At 34.5% G+C, this 27,027-nt stretch overlaps 1 protein-coding gene across 5 annotated transcripts in view; it reads right to left on the bottom strand.

The window, feature by feature from the left end:
- Positions 1-27,027, bottom strand: part of FSIP1 (fibrous sheath interacting protein 1) — a 69,742-nt gene that overhangs the window by 30,691 nt on the left and 12,024 nt on the right. For 4 of the 5 annotated variants that reach the window (XM_018907492.3, XM_018907494.3, XM_018907495.3 and 1 more), the window contains 2 exons: positions 25,577-25,741; positions 21,466-21,603 (listed from right to left, as the gene is read on the bottom strand). In XM_018907492.3, the coding sequence (XP_018763037.2) occupies positions 21,466-21,603; positions 25,577-25,741 (303 nt within the window). The remainder of the gene's footprint in view (positions 1-21,465; positions 21,604-25,576; positions 25,742-27,027) is intronic. The other variant, XM_050975723.1, reaches the window with a different exon arrangement.

Below are 27,027 nucleotides of genomic sequence, written 5' to 3'. Positions count from 1 at the left end.
CATTTACTGAGCACAATTAATGGACACAGTAATATACTCGGTGTTTAAAGGCAGAAATAAAATAGTAAAATAAACTTACTTCCTTGAATTAGTCTAAAAAGCCAAGCCCCAAAATCTATGGAAGCAATTAAAAGATAAATCAAACTAGACTAGAAAAGGGAGGCAAACTGGTGAACACTCAGGTACCCATGTTCTGATCTGTATATAGAGGTCTAAATGACTCAGCCAGTACCAACAGAAATATCATTATCAATTACACAAAAAAGCAGGTCAAGAAACCAAGTATTCTAACCCTATAAAATGAGATTTATAAAACCCAATTAGGAGACTGAATTCCAATTATTTCAGCATGAACTCTATGCTTTCATTACACCAAAAAATCTCCAGCTCCCAAAATCATATTTCCCCCTTTGAAACAGTGCATATTTCTCACTGCTAGTTTTTCAGAGGCATGAAGTGCTTGACTTCAAACATACAGCTGGTACAACTTAAATATTGTTCTCCCACACTTCTACTCTGGATGTTTGTAACAATTAGTTCTCCCAACATGAAAAAAAAAGGAGCCATTAATTCCATTTCCTAGACGTGTGGAATTTTTCCAATTACTAGATGTCCATAACAGATTAGCACTGTGATTTCAATAACCAGAGGGTTGCAGAATGAAGATTCTTGTGCTTAGCCGAATTCTAAGTTGCTTTTGACAGTTTCATTCTAAATTTTTAAAAATACCTTTATGAATTGTATATGTCTATGGTGCACTTCTGAAGAGCAGTCAACAACACGACTTGCCAGTCTGGTTTTTTTTTTTGCCTCTATTTGCCACAAACAAGTGCTCAAAAGTCTTTATGCAGGACTTCAAATTTAAAATTGGATTTCTGATAGCATAAAAATGATGTTCAATTAAATATTTTTAAGATAGAAACTGGTGATACTTCTTCACTGCTAACTCAATATTTTCTTGAAGAAGAAAATTAAGAGTTAATTTATTATAAAAATAACAATGATTTGCTAAAATCATCAAATCTGAGGAATGCAGACACATAGTTCACACTATTTAAAATCCACACAAGTAAAGAAAGAGGGTAATTGCTATTTTATCCCCACATATCTGCTTCAAACTGAGTAATGGCTTGAGGTTCTTTACATTTATTATTTCTAAAGTCCTCCTCTTATTACAATACTTTTCCTCAGAAAAAAGGCTGATAACTAGAAAATAATTACAAAATGTTATCAATGAAAGAAATGTCAGGAATTTTTCTGGGTAAATGCAAATTATCATCTGCTTAAAATAATTATACATGTCCAACCCATAAAAGAAGATTATACATGCATTGCTTATCTGCATTACAGTTATTGATGGAAGTGAAGCAACATTTTGGTTCATTGCTGTTGTCAGAAGTGGCTGATATTTAAGTCTTAAGAATCATGTATTTAAATTTCTTAATAATATATAAAGCTATATCTTTCAAGTTTCTGAGCATCTCCTGTTTCTGCTGTCATCAACATAAGCAAAACACATTCAACAATGCAATGCAGTTTTAGTTGCTCTGGTAAAGTCATAGGAAATACACATGCAGGTAATAAATGCTTACAAACAGCAACAAATACATGAAATAAAAAATACAAATAATATGAACAACTGAAACACAAACCTGTTACTTCTGTTTTACCTTTAGAAATATATTTCTCCAATAAAATATTAAGCTACATCTCTTGAAATTAATCCTGCAGCCAGATATACTTCTTATAGCTATGTAATTTAAGGAACAATATTAAATCTTAACCATAAATCACCTTCAATATTTTGCATGCCTTTCGGTATTGAATTTTACATCTGCAGCTAGGAAAAAAAGACAACCATCTTGCTATTACTCAGCAGGATACAGATTCCTTTTTGTAAGTGGAATTCCAGACATTCCATCTGTTTCCCATAAAAGTAGAAAATAGTTGGTCTTTAAGTAGATCAGTAATCATACATTTAAAGAGTGCAAGTAGAAACCACATCCAGTCAAACCATATGACATAGCAAAAAAAGTTTTATTCCTTTATACAAAATTCATGCATATGAACCATTGCTTAAACAATGATATGATTTACATATTGGAAGATTAATATTTCCTGACCAGTAAAGAGACAAAACCAAGTTTTTAAAATGATTAAACATATGAGACAACTACCAAGATGGAAAAAAGGATGATCTGTCCCTTTTTTCATTGGCTCTTTTCACAGCCGGCCATCTCAAGGAGTAACAGCTACCTTGCAATGTCTCATCTGGTCATGCAAAAAACTCTTTTCACATGATTAGAGTTATGCATCTAATTTATTATGTGCACACAATGGGCACTTTCCTATTGTGAAAGCAAATCTCCATGTTACTATGGTAAAAGCAGCAACTAGATATGCACAGGAAATTTGCATGAGAAAATGACTCTGAACAGCCTATGTGCACTATGCAGAGTTTACTGATGCCACAGTGTTTTGAAAATTTAGCCCTGATTTCTAAGGCCTGACTTGGCAAGGCAGCAACTAAGCAAGCATACACAACTGAATACACATGCATAAACTTCACTAGCAATAATTTAAAAATCACATAGAAGTCAAACTTCACGCATAGGACTGTCATAATATTTTTGCCCACCTTTTAGTGTAGCTGGAGGAAGTTCATAGTTGTTACTGCCATAAAGAAAATGCAAAGAAGCATTCCACTTACCAGAAAATTGCACTTTTATCCTAAAAACATACATTTTTGCTATGTATGAAATCTCTGAAATGGTCTAGACATTTTGTTGAATTATTTTTTAAAACTATCTCATGGGCATAGGCCAGAATAATGAGTTATGTTACTTTTCTGCCACTTCCATAATTTAAAGCAATGCAAATTACAGGCCTCATCCTAAATAAATGCAAAAAAAAAAAAAAAAAAAAACCAAAAAACTAAAAACCTAAAAAAAAATTATAGATAGTACTTTAATTCACATTACAAGCATGGACCTTCAGGATCAGACATTTATAATATGAATTTAAGTAGTGAAGACAGACTGAAGAGATCATAAAATATTAAATAGGTACACTCTTCATACTTCAACACCCTTAAGCATGTACACCTAATCGTGACAAAGCCACTCAATTTACCCCTTGACAGTAAATGCAAGTATATAATTACAGCCTCTGTGAAACTTCATTACTATAGAAGCATCTAAATACACAAATACTGACCTCATATTTTAAACAGAACTATTATGTTGGTTCTGGAGAGGGAAAACAATTGAAACCAAAAGTGAGGAGATGGTTATGTCTAGCAATGTATGTTATGTTATGTTCTCTTTCATGTATGGTATGAAAGAGAACTCAATAGCATGTCTGAAGCAAGACACTTTGAAATCCAATATGAATTCTGACACTTAATCATCTTTACTGTTTAGTCTACTTGTCCCACTAACAAAACCCCACTTATAGCAAGGTTTCCCATTTTATTAAAGATAGTTGTGCAGGTATATGCCAATAAAGCATAAACACTATTAAAGGATGCCAAAAGTTAGAGATAAGCTACTGACATTTCAGACACCCTAAGCCAAACTATCACCCTGCTGTTATAAACTATAATGGAAGAATAACACATTTGTTATGTGTACGCATTCTGCTTTCACAGCAAATAAGCCTAAGACATTTCCTACTATTCCATCTTTTATATGAAAGGTCCTGATAAATCTGTCAGAACAAAAAAATATGGTAACTCAAGATGAAAATTATTTCTAGCATTGTCTATATAGTAATAGTTTAAAGAGCTCTTTGACCAATATTCCCTTTTTCTAACAAACCCAGTAATCTAAGTTTTAATTCTGAAAACATGAAAGTATACAAAACAGATACTGTACTGAGCTAAAGGCATCATTCATTGTGTTCTGTCTCTCACCCTAAGTATGGTATTTTCAACAGCTAGTTCCTTTTTCTTACTGCTTTGCATAACTTATGCATTACTAATGCTCGAACACTAAATACACCTTTTGACTTACCACAGTATTTTATGTTATTGATAATGTTACTAGTTAACAAAATTCAGAGTCAAAGAAGAAAAATAAAGGGGGTGAAGGATCTGGAGCACAAGTCCTGCTAGAGCTGCTGGGGGAGCTGGGCTTGTTTAGCCCAGAGAAGAGGAGGCTCAAGGGGGGACTTCATTGCTCCCTACAACTACCGAAAGAAGATTGCAGGCAGATGGATGTTTTGCCATGAAATGAGTGACAGGACAGAGGATACTGCCTCAAGTTGCACCACAGGAGGATTAGACTGGATATTTCTTCACTGAAAGGGTGGTCAGGCATTGGAGCAGGCTTCCCAGGGAAGTGGTTGAGTTATCACCCCTGGAGGTATATAAATGATGTGTAGGTGTGGCACTTCAGGGACATAGCTGAGAGGTGGACTTGGCAGTTCTGGGTTGGACTCAATGGCATGAAAGATCTTTTCTAAACTTAATGAGTCTATGTGCACCTTCTTAGTCAAAACCATACTATATGTGGCAGAAAAACAATTTTTAAAACATTTATTTCCATTTATTTCAGAACTATGTTCAGAACTATGTCACTAGGTTAAGTGAAAATATTTGTGATGTTTAGATAAATGTTTTGAACAACTTGCATACTATCAGTTCACTGGAGAAGTCTGAGATACAAGACCACTGTTTCTATTATCACCAGTTTCCTATTCTAGAATTCTTTGTTAAGGCTACTGTGCTAAAACACAAAATATCTACAAAGAAGAAGAAGAGTAATGGGTTAAAGAAAATTAATTTCATTTTGAATATTCTTCTTTAAATATGTATTTTGCTCTTTCTCACATACAAAAACATAAAAAAGAATATGGCTCTTGAACATTTATGATAAACTGTTCCAAAAACCATAAATGTTATGGCTCATTAAACAACTGCCTAGTTTACCTCTAAATACTATCATGCAGGTATATTCATATCTAAAGAAAATGTTCAAAATAAGCAGTAATTCTGATTAACTAATTTACTGAGTTGTATGAAAGCCTAAGAAGCAGCACAGTGTCAGGATATTCTCCCTCCTTGCAAAGAGATAGTCAAGATGATACTATTTTAAAATCTATGCCACAGGTAATATATTCCATTTGATTCATTCAAGATTTAGGACAGGAAATAAATGCTGAAAGAAATTACCACATAAATGACATTCCTTGAAACTAGATTGGCCTGAGAATGAAAGACTTCTTATTTTATCCAAGCTATAATACTCATCCTGTACTCAAAATATAGAATAACAGTATTCTGCTCAAAATGAAAGGACATCTGTCTAACTTTCTCGTTTTTCAAAAGGTAAACTAGTAAAAACAAGTCTAACAGAATTTCCAATTTTACTAATGGCAATCACGAGCACAGATTATGACTAGCTTTAGCTTAGAACCTTCAACTGACTTAAGACTTCAGCAGACTCCTTAAACATTTAAAGTACAATCTAAAAACTGCAGGAAGGGCTTTTTTAAATAAGTTTGAGGCAAGCTGACACCCCAGTACAAACAGCATTCACAGAGTGCACTTGAATGCACATGCAGGACTTAGTGGATTTCATTTAGTTGAATGTAGCCTTTCTTGCACTGTACACTTGTTTATATAAAATCAAGAGTTTCTAAAGTGACTGGTCTTGCAATGACTTAAGTTCTTATATGTCTCTTACCTGACAGAGATATAGTGATTAAATACAGTATGAATTAGCAGATAATTCTGGGGAAAAAATCTTAGTTACGTAGAGAAAAAAATAATATTTGACTTATAAATTAACTTATATAAGTAATCTCCCTTTCTGAATTTACCTGACATTCGCCTAACTGCATCTACAGTTAAAACCTTGTACACAGACAATCTGGCAGCACACAGAATTTTGGGCAGAGTTCTCCTTTCTTAACAAAAAGAAACTCAAAAGGCTGAAAGCTTCCACCAGCTTCCAAAATTAGGATGTTAAACTAACAGAAATAGAGCATTTTTTAAATTATTGTTTAGTTATTTGAAGACTGCATTATTTGGGGCCAAAGTAATACTTAACAGCCTATGAAGCTGAAATACATATTAATTGTCTTCAGGCATTTTGAACTAGGCAGCTATGCAAGAATGATTCAGAGTACATTCACACAACTTCACTTCAAATCTAGCGTACCTTTATTTTTTTTCCTCTTGTATTTTTTGCATTAACAAGTATCCAAAAATTGAATGCTTTTCTTCAGAGCAGAAAGCATTTGCAATTTTCAGCTGTGGCTGACAACTGGCTGCTATGCAGATAGAGCAAACTCATTGCAGGGGGCATTCATTTCACTAAACTGTATTAATGATTAATTAGACTGTACTTTAAATGTTCTCCTACAGAGACTGTTTAGCTAGTTCAAGCCAGACAGATTGTTAAAATCACTAAATTCAAAATTTAACTTGCTGTACCATGAATTCCTCAAAAACAGGATTTTCAGTCTTGCATATTATATTGTTCCTATACTATATTACTTTATTAGCTTTTACACTCTTCTAAAACTTCTGTTAAGGACATTAGCAGTTCTGTTGTATCAAAGAGCTGAAAGTCATTCCCATCTTTACCTTGCTTAGTTTGTTTCCTTTTGGCTATATCACATTTGGAGACCTTTGGAAGAATAGTGTAGGCTTTTTTTAGGCAACAACTTTTCCCTTTTAGTGAAAAAAGCCAACCTAGTAAAACTTAATGGTACATGGAGACTAATTAAGACAACTTGACTGTTCTCTCTAGCTTTCACCAGAACATAAATAATATTTCTGCATGAGATTCTCGTATCCTGTACCAAAACTACACATCAACACTACTTATTTTAACCTTAAACCTTATATTTATTTGCAGTTAGCAAATCTGCACATCACCTGGAAGTTTATAGTTTCAAATACATAATTATGAGGTAAACCACAGAAATGGTTTTAAATTGAGAAGATTAAGAACAAATTGAATTAGAAAGTGTTTGCTGCATGCTGTGTTCCAAAACCAAAATGAGAGAAAATCATTAATCAGAATTAAAATTGCACATTAAAATATGTTGTTCTCACAGTGCATTTTGTTTTCTGTTATCTGCCTGCTCAATGGAATTTATAAAAGTAAACTCCACATTCAAAACTAGCTAAACATAAGAGGAATAGCTGTGATCTACATTGCCCTGCTTAACATGTTAGTCCACTGATACACTCTGAAACTCAAAAACAAACCCCACTACAAATAATAGCAAACAGAATACAAACAGGAAGCCTGAGAGACAGCAGAGAAGGAAAAGCTAAAGAGTCATGAGCTCCATTCAAATACATAAGCCAGGATGTGGAGTTACTGTAACAGGTTCTATCAATGTCTTAGATACCTACATAAAATAATTATTTTACTTTTATTTAAAACTGTTTTTTGTAACGGAATAGGTAAAGTTGTGAATGAATAAGAGCAAAGGATGGAAGTGTAATTAAAGTTTTCAAGAAGCAATATGAAGTTTGACAACACTTAAGCCCACTTTCCCCCACAAATTATTACTTCCCATGGGTTTTGGTTGAGTTTTGGGTTTGTTTTTTGGGTTTTTTTCCTCCTCTGTGGGATTACTGGGAGGTCAACTGTGAAAGTACAAGTAAGATTTGGCCTAATCATTTTCTACCTGGCAAAAATCCAGATAATAAGTCATGTAGTATAATATAATTAGCAGCTTGGAGTTGTTTTGTTGTATGTATTTGCTTATGAAGCAAGCTCAACAGTTTATCAAACTTTAACTGTAACACATCTCTACTGATTAACCAAGCTCTTTCCTTCCCATATTCTCAGCACCAATTACTGGTTTTACCCACTGTTACCTGTGTTCTCAGATGATATCTGACAAGCACAGACAATACTCCCATGAAGGTCTTACCAAAAGAAGCATTTACTGAAAGGTCTGGCTTTGAAAACAAAGTAGTAACTTCAGCAATCAATATTAAAACTATTCTGCCCAAACAGATCTCTACATCCAGTCATACCACTCAGTGACTTCTCAAAAGTTGTGAGATTATGGCAGGTCTTAATTGATGTCATCTTTTAAGAAAATGCACACAGAAGAGCCCTAATGAAGGTGATTATATAGCAAGAATTAATAACAATGCATAGAGTAGATACACATACAGAAAATGTGGGTTTTATTTAAATGGTTTACCCGATACTATCTTCAGAAAAGGTTTACAAAAATGAGAAAGAAATAGGACTCTTCAAAAGAGAAAAAGTCATTAAATGTCGTGTACCATCCATCTGGTAGATTGGAGGTGCCTCTTCTTTAACCATATCAAAATTTATTCAACATGCGCACAAAAAGATTACTCCAGTATTTAACAGTACAAGTCCTCAGTAATTGAAAATCAAGCTATTCAAATAAGAGCTTATTTTTATGTACCACCTTTGTTTCTAAAGGCCACTGAAGTGCTGCATGAAAGTATTGAAATTGTCAGTTAGAAAAAATTAGTCAATCAGCTGTTGAAAAAAGCTTACTGAAGGACAAGGGGAAAGAGGAAAAGGATCCCAACCAAACAACATATCAGAGCAGAAAAAAAGAATGACCTTACACCAAAGAGGAGTTGAAGTACGAATAATGAAATTAGCTGAGCTGGAATTGGGTCTGACAGTAGTGTTTATTTCCACAATAGTTAAATATAATTCTGATATTTAAAGATTAAAAATTCCTATTATTTCAGTTTTGTCTCACTGTTTACACTGCTGGTTTCATGTCAAGAATGTAAAAGGAAACCCATCTGCTCTACTTGAATAAAATCAACAAAACAGGGAAAACAGTTTTTATTCCAAAAGTACTTGTAAATTGAGAAGATAGGAATTTCAGTACCTTTTGAATTCTTATAAATTTAATAACTTATATATCTTGCACATTATCCCTCAGAGGTGGAAAGCAAGCAAATTTTACTTTCCATCCTATTAAAGATCAGAGGTTATCTCTAATGCAGCAGTTTTGTGGATTCACATTTTGATGTAGAAAAAATAGTCCAGTAAAGCAAAAAACAGCTAACAGTAACCTAACACTGATGGCACAAGTTTCTGCTCTTGTTCTTTCCATGACACTGAATTTAAAAGAAAAATTTAAATCAAAAGATTGCAGTTACATCATCAGCTTTGTCACTTGCCCACTGAAAGCCTGGCCATGTTTTTTTGTGTCCACTACACCATTCATAACATATCCAATTCTCTAAAATGCTTTGACTTCTGTAATGCAACACCATAAAGAAAAAAAAAATTATGTAATAGACTATTTTTCTTTTGAGGCTTTTATTTTCCAACACAATTTTTCTGATTTTAAAAAGCATCAGTTGCCTACATAATCTTTATTTTTTGCCCAGTCTTGACACATGTGGTTGTTTATCACATGGAGAAAAATATCTGGCTTACCACTATCATCTGAAAAACTTGCATTTGGACTCTTGATTTAACAATTTCCAAAGCTTCCCAAATGAGCAGAATTAATTGTATTACGCGGGGGGAAAAAGCACAAAACAAAATAAAACAAAACCACTAATTTCAGCTTACTTTCCTAGATTTTCCATAGCAGCTTAATCCCATAAAATCCAAAGCAAAGCCTGTTAGATATAAAAGAAAAGTGCAAAGCTCCCCATTTAAGGACTAGTTACAACTCATTAAAGTAGGGACACATATAATTTGAAGCATTAGAATGCATGCTGAAATATAATTAGTGGCTATGAATCTAACCAGGATGGATTGAACTAATTCCTGGAATGCTATTATGGAGAGTACCTTGTGGAGAAAGAATGATCCCTCTGTTTGCACAGCAACTAAACAGCTTCAATTTACTTCTAAAATTGACTTGAATTGGGATAAAGGTCCGGGATTTCAAAATGTGGCCTTCTAAATATAATCAGCCTGAATTATGCCTGTTTCACACTGTGATACTTGCAACCTGGTTACAGACAGCAGGGATAAGGCTGCACTCAGCTTATTTCACTGCTTAATTTATATGGTAATTAGCACACCACAGCCAGAATGGAGAGCATCTGCCAAAACTGAAGGCCCCAGAATAATAAAACTGACATGTGCTGTGATATTGTTGAAGTGCTGACTAAGAAACTTCTTTTATCTCCTCTTGAAGCTATAAAATGGTATTCGTGTTATTACTAGCAGGGAATTTTAACAGCCTTGCACTGACAGCAATTATGTAACACATGCACAAAACAATAGAGTTTCACATCACTTAATAAATCCTTGAGCTCTCTTAGCTCCAGATCTCTCGCTGGCTGGATTTTATGGTCTGGTAGTTCTATCCGACCTTCAGAACACTGAAGTATACAAACCACAAAAGCACTTGAAAATTATTAGAAACAACTGGCTTTTCTCCCTGTTACATCTATTTAATGAAGGGGGCATGATGCATCACGACAGAGGTTAATTAAAAGATTTGTCCACTCACTTTACTCGGTAGCTAAATGCTGTTATGAACCCCTGGTATAAAACCAAGCAAGATACAGATATTACTTTTCCTATTATGATCATCCTCTTATTAAGCAACACTTGCATTTAGGAAAAAAAAAGGCAATTTCTTTAGCATGCAACAACAAAACAGATATAAACTAATTTGTCTTTATTCATTTTTATGAAAATAAAAACATACCATTAACATAAGGAATCTAAATTTGCAGCTGATCTTCCTGCTTACATTACCAATTCTGTTTCCAAAACTATGCTTTAGTTTTTTAGCTTACATATATTGCACCTGAAACTCCTAGTGACAGTACAAAATGTCATAAAATAACTAAAACTATTGTACTATAAACATTTAAAAAGCAAACTTTCAGATAAGGAAGTACAGATAATTGAAAATAAAGACTACAAAGACAAATTAAAAGGCCATTTCTGTACTGGAAGTTGTATTACAGGACAGTGTTCACACTTCTCCCATCAAAGAGTGTTTGACAGGTGGATTGAATAAAAAGAGAGATACACTGTTACACCTTGAGAAATCTATAAAGTAACTGGAAGTCACGAGGTAATGAGAAAGAGACTGAAAAACCAATCAAAGTTACTCATACAGTAATTTCAAGCACTGATAATTCCATTTTTGTACCATTCAGGTGGAAAGGCATTTGTTTGCATAATGACTTTTGGAATTAATTCACCAGACACCCCTAATTAATCTCCATACTTCACACCTAAAATATTTACAGGTTACAGTCTAAGTGTATCACTCATAGAGTCTGAATAATGTATGCATGATGACTATTTCTAATCTTTCTCCACAAATAAGCACATACTCTCTACATTCTATACAGTAAAATACAATTCTGTCATTTCTTGAATTAACATAATTCAAGTTTATTATTATCTTTATGTAAGTTCACAGACATGCCTTTCTGAGAAGGACCACCATAACACACTATACTTGAAATTTCTCTCACGAATATAGGTTACAATGCCTTCCTTTACATACAATACCAAAAAGATCACCATTCTTTTGCTCCTTTAGTAAATTAAAAATTCTTAGCTGGTTATTGCTATCACTCTGAAGTCACTTACCTCACTACTGCTTTCTAGCTTTGCCTCTAAAAATACTAGCAATAAAAACACTTGTTGGTACTTATAACTGGGTTTTATTTCCTCAATCAATTATCCTGAACAAAAAATAAGTACAAGATATTGTCTATGAGTGAAATTCTAACCCTAGACAACTCTAATTACTCTCCCAATTACATGTACCTGTTAAATATATAAAAAACTGTATCAGTGTGTTATATTTATATGCAATTACCTTGAGAAAGTAATATACATGACTTCAACAACAAAAAAAAAGGCTCTGTAGACTGCTCCTCACAAATGAGAAGCTTCCAGCACACTCTTAATAGGCTTCTATTACATTTAAGCCAATAGCAGAGGACAGGCACAAAATGTTTGTTTCCTGCAGAATGAAGACTCCCTGCTGAGAGACACCACTCTTCCTTGATATTTCTTTGAAGGAAGGCTTTGGTTTACAGAAAGGAAAGCAGCTAGGAAGAAAAAAAGAACTGCTGCAACCACATGCTCATGTTTGTAGAAGCAGTTATTCAGTTTTAATCTTCTTTTCCACGAACATCTCAAAAAGTGAAAGCATTCAGAACATTTAAATACTCTTCTTAGCAACAAACATTGTCTAGTGTTCAACACATATACATACAACAGTATAATTAATTACATTTTGCATTGATGCACTAGGGAAGATAAATGCAATCAAAAGAAAAATATATTGTTTTAAACAAAGAACATCAATAGTTCTATGTGATACGAATAATGACTGGATCCCACCAGAATGGAATGGGGAGTCCTCTGCATGTCAGAAGATTAAGACAACCACATAAGGAATAGGGAAGTGTTCTAAAAAAAAGGGCAGTGACAGAGCACATACAAAGGGAGAAGATTATTAGTATGGAGGTGTGTTTAATTTTGACTGGGTCTTGCATTTGGGAAGTGTAACTAACTACACAACTGATTTACCCTTTAAATTATAATGAAGAGGTGGGAAAAAAGCTTATGAAGATATACTCTTGAAGGAATACTCTTGAGCGGAATAATTTAGAAATGTGAAACCTCTTCTAGAGAAGGAATTCAAATAAACCTATTTACTCCTAAACATAACTGACAGAATAGAAAAATAAAAATGGGTCATATTAAGAACCATTTCTTACAAAGTCCAGTCAGTATCTTCTGTGTTCCAATGTCAACTTATTACAGCGGGTTTCTTTTTTTTGGTACTACCTGAATAGTTGAAACTAAAGGTAATACCCTATGTAGAAAGAATTTCTCCATAAAGAAGTTGTACAAAACATATGAATAATGGTCATTATCATGCAGTATGATGTACCAATGTACACTTCTCAGAATCTCTAAGCATAACAGTGCCAAAATGAAGAAATAAGGAGGTGAATCACACAGAATATTCTGAGTTGGAAGGGACCCACAAGGATGACCAAGTCAAATCTGAAGTGAATGGTTTGTACACGGATGGAACCTGCAACCTTGGTATTATTAGCTCCCTCCTCTGAGGGGAAATAAAAACCAAAATCAAACCAGACCACAGAAAAAAGAGCCAATGAGATGATCCTACAACCCTGCTTCTTTAAGAACTGGAGGACTGTGTTAAAGGCAAGGATTTTTCACAAAGCATGTGGCCATACTTCTTACAGGGATGCAATCAATTTGTGTGATGACAACTACATTTGCCCCCATAGTTACAAAAGTATGTGCCCAGAAAGCCATTTCTAAGTCTCAGCCTAATTTCCCTTTTTATGAGGGAAGACTTCAATGGCTAGGACATAGGCAAGTCTAAAAAATTTTCATCACAGCCCTGAAACAAAGCACTAGGACTAAAAAAAAAAAAAAAAAAATCATGCTGTTAGAACCATGATGGTTCTAACCATAATGGTTAATCTAGATCAATGATGAGACTGTCATCAGAAAAAGGAAGCTCCTAGTACAACAATCTGTTCATGAATTTCGCATGAGAGATACACCCAGTGCTCAGTAATCCACCCATCACAAGGCCAGAGAAATATCATCCTTCTAGTTTATGCTGGTTTGCCCTGAATACTTTCTTCTTTGATGACTATCACAATAGCACCATGGGAAAGATGATGTCCTTCCTCCTCTAAAAAACAGAAAAAGATTTCTGTGTAGGGTTAGGTCACTCTTTTGCTTGAAGCAAAATGGAGATAAAGTTACTGAGATGAAATTGTTTAGGTTGAATAAAGTGGGGGTGTACTCTAAGCATAGAGTAAAAGAGGCATAATTTTGATCCTGTCTGATAACATGTTTTGTATCTATGGCTGTTTGGGTGTATTGGCATGCTCTGAGCATGTGTACCAAACAGAGGCCATAGACAAAGGAATGCTCAGTCCAGCATCAAAAAACAGACTTAAGCATGAGACAAGCCACGAGGTGCCCAACCCTGCCAAACTGGCAACCAGTACAAATACTCAGTAGCAGAATGTCAGGCATTTGCCGATTTTTTCTATCGAAAGTTTATATGCCCTTAGCTCTAATGAGAGGGAATATTTTAAGTGCAGATTTTCTGGAAAGAGGACATCCCAGCCTCCTAAGTATTTTTTGATACTGACCTGTGCTCTGCAGCACAACTAAAAAATATGGCGTCTAATTAGACTACTTAGATATATAAGAAAAAATTTCCAAATCTTTACTCTGACCAACTTTACTTAACTCAGTAAACAGGATTACCCTGTTTCTGAAAATAAAATTAATAAATTCATGCTAGAAATACTGCTGATGTCATCACAGGAAACTCCTTCTAGAAGCCAAAATTCTGTTGGAAATGCATCAAGCTTTCAACTAAGCTTTGTCGTAAAACTGTGATTATCAGATTTATAATGGTATGCTATCAGTTTGCCTTAAAACTTTCATTGCAGTATCCCTCTTATCTATAAATTCAATGGGAATTTAATTGAATATTTTTTATATTCTTAGGAATCATAATGAAAATAACATTTTGTTTACCACTACTGCCTTTCATAGGTGAAAATACATAAAATATTATATAGATTAAACTGAAATAAACAACATGCCAACAGCAATATTAAAAATACTTCTAGAAGTAACATATTGCTAGGACATTTAAGAAGGTTTTGGCTTAGGAACCCCATGCAGCTTGTCAAATAATTTGATGTAGTTTACAGGAGTATCTCCAACCTGTGCATCTGCTATGTGCTTTATATCTTTCAGTCTTAGAGATGCTGAATTATTACACTTCCATCCTGGCCTAGTAAGCTAAAGTGTCTCAAGAATAAAACCAAAGCTCTACTACAGAGTTTGTACATGCAGACAAACAGACACACACAGCTATAAGATAAATTTACAGCCAAAAATTTCTATGTTGACATTTATCAGAGAGCCCCAACTATAAGATGGAGAGATGCATTGCTACTTATCAAAATATTAAGATGCTCACCAACAAAGGATAAATTACACCTAAGTACACATTGCAGAAGGTTTCCTCCACAGCAGCCCTATTGTTTTTAATTTCTCATTTAAATGGGACATTCTGGGGAAAAGCAGAAACAACCTTCCCCAACAAAATTTGTAGGTTTTTTCCTGACTATTTCACTTAGAAAACAGAGCACAAGCAAGTCAACAAAAATAATTCCTCTTTCCTACAGAGATTATAGAACAGTGCTAACTTGCAGCAAGGAACGAGGAAGTCCTTCATTTACCAGCAGAGATGTGTGACAACAGGGGCATGCCTTCTCCTTGCCTCAGAGGGACATGCACACTTCCATAATGAAAACTTTAGGGAGTCGACACCTACTAACCAGAGAATTTTTAAGCATTACTTCAACATTACCACAGCTAGAAACCACAGTTATTCTATTGAAATGTGATGCTACATGTTGTATCAACAGGGAAGAGAAAGGAGAAATGAAAAGTCCAAACCAACTTGTTAAGTACATGCATACAAAAGGTACATGTACACAGTCCAGCACCTGGACAACACCAAAACTCCAGCGCTTAATACGCTTGACTGTCTTTAACCAGAAGGCTTCAGGCATGAGCAGAGCAATGAGCAATTGTCTACAAAGATAACCACTGGATGAAGGGCACCATCCTGCTCTGAAGGTATGTATCTATCTCAGCCATGAACTAAGGATGACAGGTTGAGAGGGGAGTTCAGAAGGAATGAAAAAGAGCATTACAAACAGATACATGGGACCCAGGTTGGAGATGATAAGAGAGGTCAGGAGGCAGAAAAATTGATGACATAGTAAAAAAAAGTAATAGACAAATACAAGAACACTGTTGAGGTCAGAGAGGACAGCACTGTGACAAAGATGTACTGAATAAGCAACACAAGAGCACGGAAGCAAGTCAGTTTTCATGGAGTCTTTCACTGTCTAAGAAAAAGCACATTTCCAATAACAATATGTTTGATGGTGTTAAATAAACAAAATTGAGAAAGCAGTGTAGTTACACTTAAGCCATGTTAGAGACACAAAATGGGAGGAGATCAAACAATAGCTATAAGTAACACTACATGAATTTAAGGATGGGTGAGTAGTCAAAGACGCTTTGTTATTTTATGATTGCAAACACCATAATATAGCAGAGTTGTAAACCAGCAGAGTTATCTTAACTGGAAATTACATTTTGGGAGAGGGAGGATCAGTACATTGAATTAACAGAAAATTTGATCATTCTTACCTAGAAGTCCGTTATATTTAGAACAGGTTCCATTACAGACACCAAATTCCAGCAATGATTTATCATATGCAATATCAACAGATAACTAATACTTATGATGCAACTGGCAATACTATTCATCACCATCATATGGATGCAGTTCAACTTAATATTCATTTACATAAATATTATCTTTATTTTCTATATAAACTAAAAGCATTATTAAGGGTTTAACTGATCAACATTTTAATATAATTTAGTTTTTAAAATTCAACATGTGTACAAAAATTCAGTTTTATTAAATCTTGATGCAACATGTAGTTTTAAAATATTTTTTACAAATCCTTTAAAGCAGCCACTTGATTCTTATCCACAGTATAGTGGAAAACAATAAATACACAGTAAATTTATTTAATCATGAGTGAAATGTTTACATTTTGTCAATCTACAATTAATTTTATTGCTCTCTTCTAGTGTGTAGTAGCTGTTCAATGAAGAAAATAAGATGTTCACACTGATATTTTCCCAAGTGGAAATGCTACCACATTTCACTCTGAAAAAACTCTGTACAATCACATAACTAGAATGAAGTCTTGTAAAACCTGAATAAACAAGATTTGCTTGAAGCTTGACAGCAGCTTGACAAGCAAATTTAGCACCTGATACTTTTTGAAGAAATAATATAGAGAGTGGCATATCTCAACTTTATTTAGATATTGCACCAAATAAAGGAAAAAAGGACAGCCTGTCTTATGAAAATGTTTTATTAAGCAATTTCTATTTTTATGGACAAAACCATGTTTATTTAGAAACCAGACACCACATGATACCATATGAATTAAAATGAAGACATTTGCTATTTATCTGCTATAGTCTACAGTGACTATCAATGCACAGAATAGTTAAAAATATGGATGTGTTTCTGTGTTCAAAAGTGTTAGTTGTTAATACTGTAATATGTTGTTTTATCACAGTCTCTCCAGAAATTTTCTGGTTGAGAAATTACTTTCCAGACATGTGGTAGGGCTTTATGTTACTCTCTTCTTCCTTTTAGAAGGAAAGAAAGGAACTATGGCAGGGGTCAGGAAGAAATTATTCTTCTTTTCTGGAAGCTGCCTAATACAGACTCAGGATCAGGTATACTGAATTCAGTCAGTACCAGGGCTAAAACTAGAACAAGACTATGTGTAACAACAAACCCCATCATCACCCTGATGAACAGTAAATGATGTAAGTGATGTAAGACCTTCTCCAGGACCAAACAACAATTTTATCTTGAGATTTTCCCACAGACATACTTTAGTTTGCATCAAAAAGATAAGAATTATGCTTTTTGGAGTAAGCTTCTACAGGTAATCAAAGCTCCTGAAAGCATCGTCACATTAATTACTTGTGTTCTTCACCATCCTCCCCAGTTGCACACCTTTCTGCAAATTTTAGCTATTCCAATAACTAAACGTATATTTTCCTAATACTACTTTGCATTAAAAAAACTCCATAATAATTAAAAATAACACAATGCATTTGGCCACAAGATTGCACGAACTTGGAAAAAAAAGATTCCTAGAGGTATACAGATATCTGATAAATTTAAATTTAAGACTTTGGTAAATATATCTAGCCTCTGTTTTAAAAGTACCTACTAGAAGTAGGAGGACACCTTTTTTTCAAGTAGGTATCAGTATCTTGGTCATGGCAAGAGGTAATTGGTATTTACACTAATAAGTGTGCATACACACTATTACATGCATACACACTATTACATGCATACATATTCAATATACATTTGAAGTATTTCTGATTTTATATATTTAACCAAAATCCAAAAAGAGATGTGTAGGTAGGCTTTTGGCAGGAATTGATCAGCTTCCAATGTAATATATTAGAAATCAACACAAATATAGGCAGCAAAGGTGAATCTATCTTAATGGCTTGCTTTGATGGGCATTTAAATCTACTGTCTGCCATGAAGAAATTCAACACATCATCAAATGTGCCACTGGATTATCACAAACAGCCAAGCAGACAAAGTCACAATTGAAAAATAACTACATGTATTATTCTTTCTATATAAAATTCTTTTCATTAATGCTCAGCAACACACATTTGGCAGCTGAACTGGGTATTTTTTTTGAAGCAGCAGTTAACAATGCAATCCACAAAACAAAGATAAGCTCAGTGGTTTCCAGGAAACTGAAAGATGAAAGAATGCGGAGAGAGTCAGACATGGTTTCAAATGAAGAACAAGTGAACTAAGGTCAAATTGAAACCTAAAAGAAATTCAGCAAGGGCCCAGATACCACAGTACAGATACATTTCAGATGGATTGAAATTTCACAATGCATTTCAACAATGCATACAATACGTTCTTTGGTATATTAATTCACCAGGGACAATTTTTTTTCAAAGTAAAGGAGGAACTCAGATTCCAAAGCCCTTAGTTTCACTAATTTAAGCGCAATATTTAGCAGATTCAATGTGTTTGTATCAAATGTAAATTAGATTAAGGTTTTATCTTCTGGCTTTGATTTGTGAGTTTACTCCCAGATTTAGCTGAGACCATGAAATCTCACAGCATATATGAGGTTAACTGTAGTGGAGGAATCCATAAGTGTTATCATCTCAGAAGCCAGCATCTACTTAATAGCCTCCTCCAGAAATATGATTAATGTATTCATTCCCCTTGAAGAGAAGGTCATTACCATTATCAAATAAATTTTAAAAATCCATTTTACAGTAGTGAAAAAATACAGCATCATGCCATACATACCAAGAAAAGCTAACAGAGTTACCTTTATACCTACTGCAAGTAACGTCCTAACACACAGAGCTAAATTCTGTTTAGATAAACTATTCATAATTTTCACCTAGGAAGTGAAAACCAAAAATATTTTGTCCAAGGGACTTCTCAAAATACATTTTAACATAAGTTCTCTCAGATACTATGTTTGTAAAATACTGTATTTTACAACTATTAAGTATAACCATGCATTCAGAAATAACAGTTCTAACGGCTGGTAAATCACCTCCTCTACTCAGAGGAGAGAATTTGTTTATAATTTTTCATAGCAAATTACAGTGGTTTAGGAGAGAGTAAAGGAGAAATTGAAACTCAATGTGAATTTTAAAAACATCAATTTTAAATACCCAATTTTTTAAAAAAGTAGAAAAATAACTATGCTAAAAGCTGCACACATGGGCTCTTGCCACAAGTGAGAGGCAAATCTCTCACAACCTGCATTTTATAAAGCAGAAATGACAACTATATTACCAGCCAAAATATCCCTAGAACCATGCCTAGGCATTCCTCCTCTGACATACAGTGAAGAGTGCCACCTATTGAATAAAAACCAGTATTTCCAGAAATCATTAAATTATTCTGGAAACATGCAGTCTATGGACTCCCTTCCTCAACCCAAGCTTTCAGTTTAGTTTTTCATCATGCAGTGTCTTGGCAGAGACCAGATTTGCCAAAATATTACTTTGGTATAGAAACAAAGTCCAAACAAAACTGCATTAAGTTATCTGATTTAAGGGGAAAAAAATCAATTATGTGTGTTTCATTAAAAAGAAAAAAAAAAAGGCACTTTTTTTTAAGGCTGTTCTTTTTTCACTCAAGAAAGTGTATCCTTTCTATACATTTAACTTTACTGTTGGAAGAAAAAATCTACTTGCATTCAGACCTGAACACTTCTTTACCTTTACTGACAAATGAAGTATCTCACAGAGGACCTACTACTCACATAGTTGACATCCACATGCCATGATCTCAGTCATGCCACAGAGCAGTTATGATCAGAAGACAGTGTGTCCCCCTAAAGAAGCCCTGCCAGGTGCTGCATAGCAGGCAGCAGTGCTACACATTGGTGCAGGTGACATTCTGTATTTATAAACAGTGTAAACTGGCATTACAGTCTACCAATTTGGAATTTTAAATACACACAATCTAGTCAAGGAAAAATGGGTGGTGTATTGCAAGAGTCTGCATGTAATGTGATACCAAACAAAACTGTTATAAACCCAAACAAGTTTTTGAACTGACCCATTTATAAACAAAATATTTGAATGAGTCAGCAGCCCACTGCATTTCCCAGGCCTGCTGCAGACTATCATGCAATCCCCAGACACAGTTCCTCAGATTGTACTTGCCTCATGAGCAAGGTCAGTAGCAACAAAAAGTGATATAAAGGTCAATGAGTAGAAAAATATTACAATATGCAGACTTACTTTATCTGATTACCCATTAACCTACTCAATATACTAAAGCTTACAGATTTCCCTCTCCCTATTTATTTGCCTCTCTCATTTAACTGTTTAATACAACATAATAGTGTATTAAAATGAAGTTCTACTATTGTTTTGGAACTGTGAATAAATAAGAATTAAATATGCTTCCTTACCATAGTCACACACACCCAAGTGAACAGCCTCTAAAACAATCACTGTTTCCTTGTCTGAAGTCTTTGTTCCCATACTTCATGGATATTCCAGCACTGCCAGAATAAACCTTGCTTATGTTGAGTGGCTGGAGCTTTTGCAACTACAGCAATGGTGCCATAAGTAAGTGACACTATACCACTGATTATGCTGCCACCTGAATCACAAAGCTTTGACCTGCATTAGAGATCCCTTTCTGACGGTGATAAAAGATAACAGGAACAATACTTTTCCTAACTCTGATTATTGTGGAGAGTAAGCCTACTGCTGAATAAAGACCTCCTAGAGAAAAAGGCAGGCTACATGGATCTTTGGTCAGTCACAACAAACTTAGATATTTATGTTTTTGTTACTAAGTGAAAAACTCTAAAATCAGGTACACACAAGAAACAAATTTCTACAAATGCACAGACATAAAAATACTATTTTTCTTTCAATTTTGTGATAATAAAGAAAGATTACCACAATAACTTAGTGTACACAATATTTTCATCAGACCTGGTCCTTCAAAGAACACTAAAGTACACGAGCCATTAAAAAATTCCATTTATACATTATTATTTATGGCATGCACTTCTGAGGAAGAAGAGAGGAGGATAATGACATTCACTTTGAAAGATCCTATTTTAAAGGTAAGTATGCATTACAACTGAAAAATAAAGATTTCCCCAGACTAAGAATAATTATTTGAGGCTTTTGCCTGCATATTTCTTTGGGGATTCCTTCAGAAATTTACATAAGGTTAAACAAACTTGATTTTATTTAAAGACACAAGGAATTATAAACTCCAAACTCCCAGACTGAGGGAAGAAAAATATGACAAAAATAGAAAACTTACAAGCCTTCTCTCTAGGGATTCCAGCTGATAATCTATTTCTTTCAGACGATTCTGTTGATCACGCTTTTCCTTATTGTCCCGCAGAACCTTTTCACCTGGAATTGTTTCTAGGCTTCTGCTTGCATAAACCAGAGGCTCCTGAGAAAACAGTTGATAGAAGTTAACCACGTAACTTCATATTGCTTCATAGACAGATGAGGGTTCTTCTGATTTCTACTAAGAAAATAGTGAAATGTTTAGAATAACACATCAATGTCAAATTCTGCAAATGCATAGTTTTCATTATGTATATTTTCAAATACAATAGCTAAATATCAGGCAAAACATATTTCAATAAAATAATTCTTACCCTTTGCATTTTAAGAGGAATTTCTTAGTCTCCAGATCTAAAACCTGGATGCTTAATTTCTACTACAGCAATAAAAGTGCCCTGACAGTAGGGGTGACTGAAGGACTGGTTCAAAGTTTGCTCCTCTTAACCATATTGGGATCAGAATCATGCCAGAAGGAAAATACTGAGCCAAAATGACAACATCTTTTGTTTACTAGGTATCATGGTAAATGAGGAAAAACCCTCTCTCTGTAAGTTGGAGTTAATTGCCCAGCCTTTATAAAAGATTTGAGTTACACATCCTCACATCCTTCAAAAGGTTTGGACTAGATTCTGAAGTTTGTATCAGTCCCAAATACAATCAGGTTTCAGTATTACACACAGTTCAGTTCATTGAGAATGAAAGTATTGGTAAAGCTGCAAAGTTATGTTGCAACCAGAAAAAAACCCAGAGCTTTCTCTTGCAAACCATAGATTCTATAGAAAAATCCAATAGTGGCAAAGGTAAAAAGCCTAAGCAAAAACCTTCCCCTATTTTGATAATCACTTCAACCCAAAGGGACAGGAGCAGCCATAGAATAAAAAAGTACTCTATTCATTCTTACTTTCAGAAGCAGCTCGAGAAATTTTAATAGACACACAAGAAAAACAATTCCAAGCAGCATGACTAATTGGAAAGAAAAACAACCTTCACAATTCAACATTCAACAGTAAATTCCTCAGCTACAATATACAAAAAATTGTATCTGTAAACAACTTTTTCTAAACATCAAGCAAATCTATGAGTTCTGACATTTAAATTAAAATATTAGTTGCTTGAAGATAAACTTATTTTAATAAGTAAAAATAAATAATTTTTTTTTAATTTATATTTACAATCAGTAATAGTTGGCAGTACCACAATGACAGTAAATTTTTTATAACAGTCATATTTTCTGCTTCATTCTGTATTGCTTTCAAAATTATTCATAATAATCTATTTGATATTTGACTACTCTGAAGAATTAAGCTGCTGCTTTCTCATAAGTAGTTCTTACAGCTTCACTTCTCACATCCCAGAATAATAACTGATAGAAACTCACACAATATAAGTCAAGGCTTTTCTCCACTTGCTAATTTTTTAACATTGTTCTCAAGATATCATGAAATAAATGTATAAAGTATTATATCAAGGAAAACATTTTATTGCCAATGTTTCCCACACTTTAGAATATGTCTTCTTTCAATTATAAAGCACATGTACATAGTAGAGAAGTCCATTTAAGATTATTTTGTCTTTCAGATTTTTAGATCTGTAGGAAATAAAACTGTTAAACATTTTACACAAGGGGAAATACAAATACTAAGCAAGTGCCAAAGCTGTAACAAACGTAATGCCAAAGAGAAATACGCAGCATTTCAAATATCTATAATTGTTTGTTGCTCTCCCTCTCCTCCGAATTTTATAAATAAATAATAACAAAATCCCACCTAATTAAGCATATTGGGGTCATACAATCATCTTGAGGCATAAGTTGGCTGATGAGTTTATTAACCTGCTTCTAACCATGCTCTGAAAGAGATATCATCTGTGAAATTCATCTGTTTTGGCAAAGCATAGGCATAGAGCATAGGCTATCAAGGACATCATTAACTGAAAAAAATTAGTGTATCTTCTGAATTTTGAGTATTAATCTAATCTTAGACTACTAACTGTAGACCACTTCTAAAATAGGAAAGGAGAATATTTTCCTGACTAAAAAAACCCCAATCAGTTATGAAAGAACTCCTCATGGAAATACACATTATCTTTTAAGACAATCCAGCCTACAGATATTATTGTTTCTTTAAATACCATGTTCATTTCCTTTAGTTTTCATGCAGTTTTTCAAGCTAGTAACTGTACTCATCACACATGGTCTTACACTTTATATTCTTCAGTCTATCAGTTTCCTGTTTCTTTCGAGATTAAATTCAACTTAATTTATTCTTCCCCAAAAATATTAAGTAAGACAGAAACATTTTTAAATATTTAGTTGATTTGGCACCAGAGCAAAGAAACATTTCTGAGAGAAATGCAGTTCTGATGAGAAAAATTTCCATGTAAAAGAGAACATTAGTCATGGAAAAGCATTCTTAATCCTGCTGGACTCCTTGTACAAAAAGATGAACATGTCTGCTCCTCTGTTACAGCTCAGCTATGGTACTGCAGGATAATTGAAGCCCATTAGGAAGGGCTTAAAATTTTCAGAGTGAGAGAATAGTTCCTGTATCCTGACAAAGTATCCATCAGTGACAAAAAGGACATCTCCCACTGAGGCAACAGTGATTAAGTGTCTGCATTTTGGAAGCTACATCTAACACAATTCTTGGAAGAAAATAATGTGAAGCTTCATCATATGCAACTCTAAGCTAATTCTAAATTAAAATCATAGACCTACAATGTCAGAAAGCTTTTTACATGTTGCAAAACAAAACTGAAGGGAATTGCTTTTCACTAATGAAAGGTAACAAGGAATTAGCTACCTGGTTTTGGTTGTTAGGTTTAATATTACTCAAAAAAGATAATACATTACTCTTTAATTAGCATACACCTAAATGCAAGTTTCTATTCAAATTCTTCTGGGCTTTTACCTGAAAGGAAGCAACGACAACTTGGACAAACATTTCCAAACAGAGCATTCATTATCACAGGCAAGTCACATTAACTTCAAGCTGATGTCTTGCAACACTGAACACAAGATCAGGCAATCACTGGGAAGCTCAGGGTAACAACTGCATTTGTTATGGGATTACCAGCAAGAGCTCCCTCTTTTTCACACATTAAAACCCAGCTGGTAAATGATCAACATAAAAATGTGACTCTATGGAACTGAGCTACAGAAAATACTGCTACAGGTAAAACAAAACTTCACGTTCAGAAAGAAGCCAATAAAAATTACATTAAAGTGCCCTTACAAAAGGAGAAAAAAAACCCAAACCCACAGGTATTTTAGCCCTTGAAAGAGATCTTTCTCATACCCTTGTAACTGAAAACAGTTTTGTGAATTAACATTTTTACAGATATTCTCTGATACATCAGTTCTAGCCATAAAACAAAAATATTACAGAAAAATATAAGCTTTGTGCAAATAAATTAAAAATAAGAATTAGGAGTTTTTGGTTTAAACCCCATTATAGTAGAGGCAACAGTACCAGGGCACGGGATAAATCGGAGTCTTCTAAGTACAAAATTCAAACAATCATTTCTCAAGGCTGAGACCTTGATTCTTAATCTTCAAATCTCAATATTGCCGGCAAGGCAAAAAGACAAAGGCCGTTAAAAACAAGGGACATACGATTTCAATCTATCTTCTACAGTCTTTAACATTTCTTATCTGTCATTGCCTTATCTTTCAGATCATAAGTGAATAGGCACTTTTGGTATCCTGAGATAAGAAGATTAATTCTAATTCCCAAAGGTAAACCATAATGGATAATTTGTTACTATGCTGAAAGAACCACCCTCATACAGATAAAAATGTATGAGTTACCAACTTCTGAATATGTATCTTGGAAGTATGGAACCAACAACTCTTAAAAACAAGTCAGTTCTCAAATTACATATGTCTCAAAATATTGTATTTCCATTGTTTTCTACAGCTAAAATTTCTCACTTCACTCCTTAACACATAGACTTTATGAATAAATAGATGATCCTAAAAAAAAATACAAAAGATACAAATCTAGCCATGTGCAGCATTGATCTAAACACACACTTCAAATAAAATATCTGCAGATGAACTCTGATCTGTAACCTACCTGATATATCTGGCTAGGACTTTTTGAGCTAGAGCTGGAAAGTGCAGGAAACTCCCCATCAGAGAGTAGCAGTTGAAGCTTATTGTCTATCTCATTCAGGAGATGAAATTCCATCAGTTCAGGTGTGTACCCTTCTCCTGGTGCCTGCCAGACAGAGACATTTTCCTGTTGGAAGCACAGAAAATACTTATGCTTCATTTACAAAAGAAACAGACTTTGAGAGTAGTTGCATATGAAGTGTATTTATTTTTCAGATAAACCATACCATAATAGTAAAATGTAAATTTTCATCCAGTATACAGCTAAAATCTCCCTAATATTCATGTCCCTGGCACACTAAAGAGCAGCTATGTACAGAGCAAGTAGAGACATTCATACATTCATCACTTTTAAATATAACCAAGGAGCAACTTAAATGGTCAACCACTTTCTATCTGATAAAGGAGTCAAAAAGTGAGAAAGCTTAACCAAAACTTGGTTTGGAATAAAGCTCCAGAGGTTGATACTTCAGCAGAAACCACCTGGAGCCAAATCTCAAACAGAGATGTAATGTGATGCTTGCAAGGTACCACCAATGAAGAAAACAAGGCATTCATAGGAAATCAAAGGATCTGCTCTGAGGTCAGCATCTGCCATCCTTCTAGAGCCCCTATGTGTTATCACAGAAACCCTGGGAGAGACACAAGGCAGAGAGTTCTTTTCCTGATCATGATTTACATGACTTTTCCCTCTTGATAGCAGCTAACACCTGAATAACACATGAATAAATACTCCTACTACATATAGTTGCATATTGTGAGTGAGCTAGGCCACTTAAGGCAAGCAAATGAGCTCATACCCACAGACAGATGCAGGTCCTCCACAGCAACTTGGCACTCCCTGCCTCACCCTCAGGGAAGCAAGTCTGCACAACCCCCCTCCACTGAGTATCAGACTAGCAGATTGCATCACTGTCCTGACCACAATGAAGCAGTAGATAGGACCTTAAAAGAGGAAGGATGTGTGGAAGGACATGAGTGTATTGCTGGTTTCCTTTCTCTTTCCTACCAGAACAGGAGCAGCACCTTGGTCTAAGACTCTAACATCTGCCTTTTAAGAAATTCATGTCCACCATTTGTTTCCAGCTTCCAGATTAGTCCTCTGGCTATTCAAGCAGTTGCACCCATACAAGAGGAGGAAATATCAGCTTCCAATTACAATACCACTGCTATGAGGTCATTTGTGGTTCATCCCCATTACCCTAAAGCACATTAGTTGCAAAAAGAAAAAAGAAGCATACCCCAAACACCTGTCATAAATTATCTTCAGAATAAATGGGAAAAAAAAAAAAGAGAAAGAAGAGTCATCCTTTTTGTGAAACAAAATCAGTTGTAATGCTTTCTCTTACAAGTCTGATGAGACACAACTAATGAGCCTGAGCAGACCTGAATTGACTCCAAAATAGCTACTCA

The sequence above is a fragment of the Serinus canaria genome, chromosome 5 (genome assembly GCF_022539315.1).
Source record: "Serinus canaria isolate serCan28SL12 chromosome 5, serCan2020, whole genome shotgun sequence".
Classification (NCBI taxonomy): Eukaryota; Metazoa; Chordata; class Aves; order Passeriformes; family Fringillidae; genus Serinus; species Serinus canaria.
Note: the sequence above shows the minus strand (reverse complement) of the source record. Positions and strands in the feature narration are given on the sequence as shown.